Here is a 10,128-nt window from a genome sequence, read left to right on the forward strand (position 1 = left end):
GAATTGCCTAAGTCGCCTTATGGCTGCAGCAAAATATTAAAAGCACCTCTGGCCCCAATAGCAGTGGTTCCCGCAGAAACTCGGACCTTCGTCGCGCGCGCCCAGGCCGCCTCCCCCACCCCCCACCACGCCTGCAGAAGCGACCGGTCTTCTCCAGACTCGCGCTCAGNACCCCCTCACCCCCTCCGCCTCTGGACCTATACCACCGAGCCTCCTCTCCCATCTTCCTTTCTCTCCAGGAATTTAGGGATCCAGGATGCCCTGAGTTTGGAAGGGGAGGGTTGGACCCCGGACACTGAGGGGCAGAGTAGTAAAAGCCCCTGGTAACTCGGAAGTCTGGTGGCACATCTTGCCCCTTCTTCGCTCCCCATCCCACCTCCCTTCTCCCCCTTTCTCTCCTTAACACAGCTCGCTGCTGGGCCTGCGCTGGAGACACCAACTTTCCCCAGCAGGTCACCTGGGCTGAGTCCGTGGGGTTGGGATGCTGTAGGCACGTCCTTCCCTGACCAGCTCCGAGGTGAACTCCTGGGACTCTCCTGTCTGGATCAAAGAGTTTCTTGCCTGGTCTTCAAACTGGTTGTTGCTCCTTTGATTCTCTGGGAGCCTGTTGGAGAGTAGACAAAGCAGGAGGCACGGAAGCCCAGAAGGACGGGGTTCCCATATCCAGGCGCGACTGGAATGGTGACAGAGACAACTATTCCAGGCAAGTACTACCTGGGCTGACACCTCTGGGGGGTAAGGACAGAAGGAGCATTGGCAGTAGAGTGAATTGCAGGTAGCCTTGATGGAGTGACGGGTGACTGCTGCTGCCGGGGTGGGGGCTGGGAGGAGCCGGAAGCAGAGGGCCATTCAGGAGGGGCCCTGAGTGCTGACTTAAACAGGGCTAGGTCCCCTCAGGAAGATTTAAGCAAATGGTAAACTTGGTCAGGTTTATATAATGATGCTGGAATAAGTACCCATTAAAAATCATATTTGTAGGGGCGCCTGGGTGGCTTAGTCGGTTGGGCGTCCGACTTTCGCTTAGGTCATGATCTCGCGGTTCGTGTGTTCGAGCCCCGCGTCGGGCTCTGTGCTGACTGCCAGCTCAGAGCCTGGAGCCTCTTTCAGTCTGTGACTCCCTCTCTCTCTGACCATCCCCTGTTCACACTGTCTCTCTCTCTCTCTCTCCTAGAAATAAATAAAAAAAAAAACATTTAAAAAAAATCATATTTGTAAAGAATATCACATAGGAAAACACTCTTGATAAAATATATATATAATTTCCAATATTATCTCCAATTTGCAGGTAATACACATTCATTGAGTATTAATACGCTGCATGTTTCATTTAACATCAGATACATAATATATAGTAATATCCAGTTTGTAAGAAATACACACGTGTAACATATGCATATATACGTATACTATAATAATACCCAATTTATAAAATTGGTTGTGCCTCCTTCTAACCTCCTTCTAAAACCTAAAGGAAATTCCAGCAATGTCTCCAAAAAAAAAGAAAGAACTAAAGGGAGCAAACATTTTATTTTCTTTTTAAATGTTTATTTTTGAGAGCAAGAGACAGAGCACAAGGGGGGAGGGGCAGAGAGAGAGGGAGACACAGAATCTGAAGCAGGCTCCAGGCTCTGCGCGGTCAGCACAGAGCCGGACACAGGGCTTGAGCTTACAAACCGTGAGATCACGACCTGAGCTGAAGTCAGATGCTGTAATTGACTGAGCCACTCAAGTGCCCCAGGAGCAAACATTTTATTTTATTTTATTTTTTAAAATATTTTATTTATTTCTAGGAGGGAGAGAGAGAGAGAGAGACAGCGTAAGCAGGGGAGGGTCAGAGAGAAAGGGAGTCACAGACAGAAACAGGCTCCAGGCTCTGAGCTGGCAGTCAGCACAGAACCCGACGCGGGGCTCGAACCAATGAACCGCAAGATCATGGCCTAAGCGAAAGTCGGACGCTTAACCGACTAAGCCACCCAGGCGCCCCTAGGAGCAAACATTTTAAATCATGGTATTTTTAAAGATTGTGTAGACATTGCATTTAGTTAAACTAAAACCTCAAACTTAAGACAAGGCCAGATGGCCTGCCTTACAAATAGCAACAACCCTGAGCCATCTTCTCAAGTCACCAGTTGAATTGGGCCGGGCTGTGTGCTGCATTGGTACAGAAGCTGACGCTGGTGCCAGTACTGGCCACAGAGGAGCTGAGAGGCATCTGCAGGGCAGGGTGACTGGCTGCCCCTCTGGCTGGAGTCTGTGCAGTGGGCTCTTGAATGGGTGGGGTGGGAGAGGGGCCATATACTTCCCAACCTCTAACTGGAAACTGGTTACCCTACAAAGGGCTGTTCTAGTAAGAGGAAAAGCCTGGGAGATGCGATCCGAGTACCAAAATAGCAACATTTCCAGATTTCAACAGTTTGTGGAAGCGTTTTTTTTTTTTNTTTTGAAAGAGTGACAGCGCGAGTAGGGGAGGGGCAGAGGGAGAGAGAAAATCCCAAGCAGGCTCCGAGCTGTTAGCACAGATTCTGATGGTAGGCTGGATCTCACAACCGTGAGATCATGACCTGAGCGGATATCAAGAGTCAGACGCTTAACCGACTGAGCCACCCAGGTGCCCTGTGGAAGCATTTTAATCAGGACATTCCCAAGAGAGGCTACTGGGGGCCTTGCACTAGTCATGAGAAAGGGTGTTTATGTGTAAGGTGTATTAAAACCTCAAGAGACCTCTGGAGAGTTCCAGCTACATATCAGGGAAGTGGCAAAGGTGATCAAGGCTGTCTTCCTGGAGGAAGTTAGATCTGAGAGGAGGCATCAGTGATGAGTTGAAGTTGTCTGGATGAGGGAGGATGGGAAGGGGCAGAAGGGAGGGTGTTATGTGAGAAAGCGCAGCCAGAAAGAGTCCTCTGTGCATTTACATGCATGTGTGTGAACACTTGGAAATGTGACATCTTCTTTCTGTGGATTCTTTTTTTACATAAATGGTGTTGGACATTTGATAGTCTGTAACTTTTCACCCAGAAGTGTGTTTTGGAGACTTTGTTATGGTCTTACATACCTATATACCTCGTTTACTATATTAATAATATAATATTTATACAATATTACACAAATTCATGGAAGTCCACGAAACTGAAACATTCAGCTCAGTGGTTGTTCTCAAGCAGATGCCCCAATCATCCTAGTCAGAAGAAAGTTGCCTGTATCCTCAAAAAAACATTCCCTTGAGCCTCTCCCAAACCCCTTCTTTCCCTTAAGTGGGACTCACCATTCTGACCCTTAGGACCATTAGTCATTTGCTTTCATGTATGGTTTTACCACCTCAGTGTGCATGCCTAAACACTTTAGTTTTGCCTGTTTTTTGGACTTTGCTATAAATAGAGTCATATGATATGTATTCTTTAGGGTAAGGCTTCTTTCACCAAATATGAAGTTTTGGGGATTTATTCATATTGTTAAGTGTGGCTGTAGTTCATTTTTTTTTCTTCTGTGTTGTGCAGTATTCTTTGGGACTGGCTATATCACTGTATATCCGCGCTACTGTGTTGAACGTCCAGATGGTTTCCTGTTGGGGTTGTTGCAGACAGTGCTGTTTAGGGAAATTCCTGTATGTATGCTCTGTTGCACATGGCGAAATTGCTGTTCGTGGGATATGTATACCTTCCATATTTTTAAAAATGTTTATTTGCATATTTTGAGAGCAAGGAGAGGGAGCATGAGCTGGGGAGGGGCAGAGAGAGGGAAAGAGAGAATCCCAAGCAGGCTCCACTTTGAGCATAGAGCCCCACTCAGGGCTCGATCTCACAAACTATCAGGATCACATCCTGAGCGGAAATCAAGAGTTGGATGCTTAATCAACTGAGCCACTCAAACGCCCTGTATACTTTCAATCTTAGTAGGTAATGGCCCACCCGTCTCTCAAAATAATTCTGTAAGTTTCCATCACCCCAAGCGGTATATAATATTCTCCGTGGCTCCTCATCTTTGTCAGTATTTGGTGTTCTTGGCCTTTCCATTCTACCAGTCTGACTGGTGTGGGGTGGCCCCTCAGTGTGGGTGTTTTTTTTTTTTTAATTAATTTTTTAAATGCTTATTTTTTAGACACAGAGAGAGTGCAACCAGGGGAGGGGCAGAGAGAGAGAGGGAGACCCAGAATCCAAAGCAGGCTCCCGGCTCCAAGATGTCAGCACAGAGCCCGATGTGGAGCTCGAACTCACAAACCTCAAGATCATGATCTGAGCTGACGTCGGACGTGTAACCGACTGAGCCACCACTGAGGTGCCCCTTCCTCAGTGTGGTTTTAATCACCCTTTAATTTCCCTTTAAGGGTTTAATTTCCTTTCTGTTTAAATAGTTTGAACCCTATGATATGTTTCTCACTGGCCATTTGGAGAATGAATTTGGTGAAAGGTCTCTTCACATTTCCTGGAACATTTGTCTATTGGGTTATTTATATTTTTCTTATTTGTCAGAGATTTTTATAGATTCTGGATTTTTAAAAATCCTCTGTCAGCTGTATACGTGGCAAATTTTTTCTCTGTGGCTTTTAACATTTTTAATGCTGCCTCTTGAACAGATTTTCTGAATTCTAATGAACTCAAATTTACCCGTTGTTTCCACTATGGTTAGTGGTTTCCAAGTCCTATTTCTGAAATCTTTCTCAACCTCCAGATCATGAAGATACTCCCTCATATTAACTTCTTTAGAAGCTTTATGAATTTGCCTTTCATTTTTTAATTTCACGGATTACTTTTTGTATGATGTGAGATAATAGTCAAATTTCATTGTTTCCATATGAATATACATTTTCCCATCCTAATTATTTAGTACTGTCGTTTCCACAATACTTTGGGTTGACATGAAATATCTCTCCATTTGTTTAAAATTTTTACTTCCCTTAATCCTTTATTAGGTTTTAGTATGGAAGTCTTATCATTTTTTTGTTAGATTTATTCCTAAACACTTGAAATATCTTAATGTTGTTATTAATGTCACCCTTAGGGGTTTTTTTTCATTACCTGTTTATTTCTTGCTGGTATCTAGAAATACTATTAATTGTATTCCGTTAACATTGTATCTAGCCACCTTGTTAAATTCACTTACTGGTCCTAATAATGTGTTTATAGATTCTGTTTTATGTTTTACATACACAATCGTATCTGTGAATAATGACATTTTTACTTCCTATCCAAACTTTACACTTTAAAAAATCTTGTTGCACTTGCTAAGTTAGGGTCTTGTACCAATTATCTAGTGCCACCCAAATGCTGCAGAACAAATTACTTTAAAGTGAAGTGAGTTAAATCAACAGAAATGTGGGGCGCCTGGGTGGCTCAGTCGGTTAAGCGTCCGACTTCGGCTCAGGTCATGAACACAAAGTTCGTGGATTTGAGCCCCGTGTCGGGCTCTGCACTGACAACTAGCTCAGAGCCTGGGGCCTGCTTCAGATTCTGTATCTCCCTCTCTCTCTGACCCTCCCCTGCTCACGCTGTCTCTCTCTCTCTCAAAAATAAATAAAGCATTAAAAATTTTTTTTTAAACAACAGGAATGTATTATACCTCATAAGCCATGAAGGTGGGCTCAGCTAATATGTAAGGGAGTTAGTTGACTGGCTATGATTGATCGCCGCTAGCTTGAGCTGGGACCACTGGAGTGATTCAGCCCAGCTCAGGTTTCCATGTCTCATTTTCCAGCAAATTAGCCTAGCTATGTCCTCATGCTGATAACAAGAGTGTAAGAGAGCAGGAAGCGGGGCGCCTGGGGGCTCAGTGGTTTAAGCGTCTGACTTTGGTTTCGGCTCAGGTCATGATCTCACAGTTTATGAGTTCAAGCCCCACATTAGGCTCTGTGCTAATGGTATGAAGCCTGTTTGGGATTCTCTCTCTCTCTGCCCCTCTTACTCTCTGTCCCTCTCTCAAAAATAAATAAAATTTTTAAAAAATTAAGAGAGCAAGAAGCAACAAGGAGGTCTCTTGCAGTGAGGCTCTGAACGGGCATACCAGCCCTGATTCAAGGGGTAGGAAAGTAGATTATGGCCTCGTTAGTGAGAGAAACTACAGAATCACATTGCAAAGGGTGTGCATATAGGAAAAACTGGAGACTTAGAACCATGAATGCTATCAGTCAGCCCAAACTTTAATCCAGTTTGACTAGAAGTCACTGGTGGGCATCCCTGTCTTATTCCCGAACTCCAAGGGAAAGCTTTCAACTTTTCATCATTAAGTATAGTGTTTACTGTAAACTTTTTCATAAATAACTTCTATGAAATTACAGGTATGCCTTTCTAGCCCTAGTTTCCTAAAGTTTTTTTTTTAATGTTTATTCATTTTTGAGAGACGAGAGGGAGACAGAGCATGAGTCGGGGAGGGACACAAATTTGAGATCATGACCTGAGCCGGAGTTGGATGCTTAACCAACTGAGCCACCCAGGCGCCCTGGATCATGATGACTAAGGATTAGATCAGCTTTATTTCCTTTCTTGACCATCTTGAACTTCTGGCACGTTCCTGTCTGGTTTGGGTGTGACTGTAGCGTAGCATGGTAGTTGCTTGCTTTAGGGGCCTAAACCATTCTGGGCCGACTGCATTTAGCGACGTCATCTCCAGAGTACAGAGGCAGAAGCTCCATACCCTGTGACTACTAAGTCCCAACGTATTATGTTTTCTTGCAAACACGGCACCTTAGACTTGATACCCTGGCAGAACAGCATCCCGCTGGCAACTCAGTGGCATTTCCTGAGGCAGTTTCTTTAACAGTAGCTAAGGGCTGTGTGACTCTGGTCAGGAGCAGCTGAGAGCCACGCGTCTAAATTGTACGATCTGCAGGAGGCTTGCGTCCCTGGTCTCGGTACTTTTATCCTCTTCCCAGACAATAAAAAGTGCTTAGAACAATGGGACGCCATCCTCACCCTCTCGTCTTCACTGTGGTGCAATTCTTATTCTTTACTCAGTTAAAACCAAACAAGATGTTACCGTTACTTTTGGTGCAGTCTCCGTTCCATCCCCATACTTGCATTTCCATTACTCCTGAGTCCTTTCTGCATGTCCGACCTTCCATCAAAGAGACTTCTCCCTCTTGGGGCACCTGGGTGGCTCAGTCAGTTGAGCGTCCCACTTGGGCTCACGGTTTGTGGGTTCGAGCCCCACATCGGGCTCTGTGCTGACAGCGCAGAGCCCACTTTGNAAGAATACTCTGTCTTATGTCCTGGAGTTCAGGGCTTCTGGTGACAGCACTCTCTGAAGTTGTGTCTTTATTCTGTCTTCATTCTTGAAATAATTTGGGGGACCCACTAGTTTCCAGCGGATTGCTCCATTATTTTTGACAGTAGTCTGATGCATAAATTGTTCCAAAATCTAATCCAGTTAAATTCGGGCTTTTTTACAGGAGTAGTTTTTGAACTCAGTGTTTGAGGTTCGTTCTGACCCCAGGAGGGATTTTCTTAGCTGTCTCTTTCCTCCTTCGTTCTCTCTAGTGTACTCCTGGCCTACAATCTACGGATTCTGAGTGTGCCCTCAGGCTCAAACTTCCTCACACGTTTCAAATAAAGTCAGTTCCTTTGGGAAAACTTCTGGGCCCATTTGTTCTGAAAGCCTGTCTCTCTCCCAGGACAGGATCTTCAGAGCTGGATGGGAACAGCGGCCTGATTCTCTCTGAGTGCTTTTGGAGCAGGGCTCCATGTGCAGCATTAGCCTCTGGCCCTACTGACTTGCCGCTCCTGACATATAACCTCCACTGCACCAATGAGCTGGGGCCGGGGGGGGGGGCGGTACCAGGGTCCCAGTCAGGCCACAGATGAGGGCAGAGTGGCACCTTTATACCACACTCTCCTGGGATTTCGTCTCTGCCACATGTTGCCAAAAAGAAATGACAAGTGCCCATGGTCCGCCCCTCAGGGGAAGGTTCCTGTAGCCTCTGAGTGGGAAGCCACGTAGTCTCCAGTCTCCGCAGCACTAGGCCAGGAATGAGGAGGGAGGGAGCAGGCCCTGGCTCACATGCCACAGACGCTTCCTGTTCTTAGTTTTAGTAGATTTTCTTGACTAAATGTTTGCTGCATGCCCTGGAGACATTTTCCAGAGACCTTGCATGTTTCTTTCCTGGTACTGTTCACAGGCTATGTTTGTTTCACTAGGGGATGGGTCCATAGAACCCCCTCCCTGTGCTGCCTTTCCAGAAATGGAACCCCAGGAAGCTCTTTAATTCCACCAGTCTCTATACCCCACCTTAGATCTCTTGAATCAGAATCTGGAAGAGTGAGGCTAAGAGAATGAAAGGAGCCTGGAGGGTTCTGAGAGCTCCTGCATTGGTTGGGACACACAGGTCTGAGAAAGGCTGGCCTGGAAGCCCGTGCGCATTAGCATTAGCGGGGCCAAGCAGACTAGAAGGAGAAAGGAAAGAAACCCGAGCTCCTGGAGTCTCCTTGGCACTCAGTATCCACTATGTCATTTTTAATCCTTTCAGATGGGACTGATGTGTTTTTGTTTTTACTGAATTTTTTTATTTACTTATTTATTTTGAGAGAGCATGAGCTTGAGTGGGGAAGAAGCAGAGAAGGAGGAGAGAGAGAATTCCAAGCAGGCTCCGTGTTGTCAGCGCAGAGCCCGATGTGGGGCTTGAACTCAGAAATCGTGTGATCATGACCTGAGTTGAAATCAAGAGTCAGACGCTTAAGCGACTGAGTCCCCCAAGTGCCCCCAGATGGGGCTGATGTTCAGCTGACATTCCAGCAACTATGGCTGGTTCATTTGGATTGGTGCTCACACCATAAGAGCTATGAAATATTTTGAAATCCATCTGTGCCTGTAAGACAAGAGAGGGGGAAAAACACAATAACTGAGTCTCAGGGCAATGAAATTATTTGCCCACACTCAACCAGTGAGGAGAGCCAAGACGTAAGTTCTTGCCCTTTGTTGCCCTGAAATGCTGCCGTCGTGGTTTCAGTATCTGAGACACAGCCCTTAAAGTCTGCTATTCTTGATGACCCCAAGATTCCCTCAGGAGTCAGTTGGCCTGAAAGAAGAAAGTCATGGAGTCCCTTGAAGAAATCTTAGAGGAAGAGGATCTCAAAGAACCCCAAACTTCCTCATGTGTGTCCAGGAAGCTCACAGCCAAGGAGATTCTGGCCACTAAGACCCAAAACCACTTTGCTCAGGCTAAAAGAACCAAGGACATCTTGGTGCAGGTCGCTTTCTCCATTGGGCTGGGCAGCATATGGCGTTTCCCTTACCTGTGTCAGCGGAACGGAGGAGGTAAGGCCAGGGATCAGGATCCTTAGTTTGGGGAAGGAGTTTGAAGGCTCAAAGCCCAGACTCCTGGGTGCTGGGGGAGCAGACACCTGGAGGTTCACCCAGACTTCTAGGGGCTAAAGAGGAGGGGGGCCAGGACCCGCACCTGCCTGAGCACAGCTCCTGGCTCCTTTCTCCAGGCAGCTTTATCCTGATGTACTTCTTCATGCTCCTCCTGTTCGGGATTCCCCTCCTGTACATGGAGATGATCATGGGACACTGGCTGCGTGTGGACAACATCCGGGTCTGGAAGCAGCTCGTCCCCTGGCTGGGCGGCATAGGATACGCTAGCATATTGGTGAATGAAGGACCCGGCCAAGAGGCATCCCCAAGTCACCCCCTGCGGTCTCCAGGTCCCCCGTCTCTGTCCATCCTGTCCCTCAGGCCCGCTGTGTCCATCCCTAGGTGTGCATCTTGATGAGCTTGTATAATAGCATCATCATCACCTGGAGCCTTTCCTACCTGGCCAACTCCTTTGATAACTCCCTGCCCTGGAACCAGTGCCCACTGGTGAAGACCACCAATGTCACTGGTGAGGAGAGGGAGAGAGGCGGCCAGCAGGCCCAAGGGAGGCAAGGGCACCAAGGAACAAGACACAGGGAGTGAGAGCCGTTGGGGAGGAAGTGAAGAGCGGGGGACAGGCACCGAGTGAGGTGGGGCCTAACTAAGTGCCTCGGTCCCCCCCAGACCTCTCTTGCCTTAGTACTGAGTCCCACCAGTACTTCTGGTACCACACCACCCTGAGCGCCTCAGGCCACATTGAGGAAGGGGTCGACGCCCTCGTCCTGCACCTCACCCTGGGCATCTTCGCAACCTGGTTCCTCCTCTTCTTAACCATGATCACGGGGCTGA

At 47.0% G+C, this 10,128-nt stretch overlaps 1 protein-coding gene across 1 annotated transcript in view; it reads left to right on the forward strand.

Moving 5' to 3' along the window:
• Positions 1-209: 209 nt before the first annotated feature.
• LOC144217547 (sodium-dependent neutral amino acid transporter B(0)AT2-like) overlaps positions 210-10,128 on the forward strand; it is a 9,954-nt gene continuing 35 nt past the window's right edge. Inside the window, exons 1-5 of the mRNA XM_077747152.1 lie at positions 210-703; positions 8,980-9,240; positions 9,417-9,574; positions 9,682-9,808; positions 9,964-10,128. The exon at positions 9,964-10,128 is cut by the window's right edge and continues 35 nt beyond it. Of these exons, the coding sequence (XP_077603278.1) occupies positions 9,018-9,240; positions 9,417-9,574; positions 9,682-9,808; positions 9,964-10,128 (673 nt within the window). The 5' untranslated portion in view covers positions 210-703; positions 8,980-9,017. The remainder of the gene's footprint in view (positions 704-8,979; positions 9,241-9,416; positions 9,575-9,681; positions 9,809-9,963) is intronic.

This window comes from Crocuta crocuta, unplaced genomic scaffold, assembly GCF_008692635.1.
Source record: "Crocuta crocuta isolate KB4526 unplaced genomic scaffold, BGI_CrCroc_1.0 scaffold334, whole genome shotgun sequence".
Classification (NCBI taxonomy): Eukaryota; Metazoa; Chordata; class Mammalia; order Carnivora; family Hyaenidae; genus Crocuta; species Crocuta crocuta.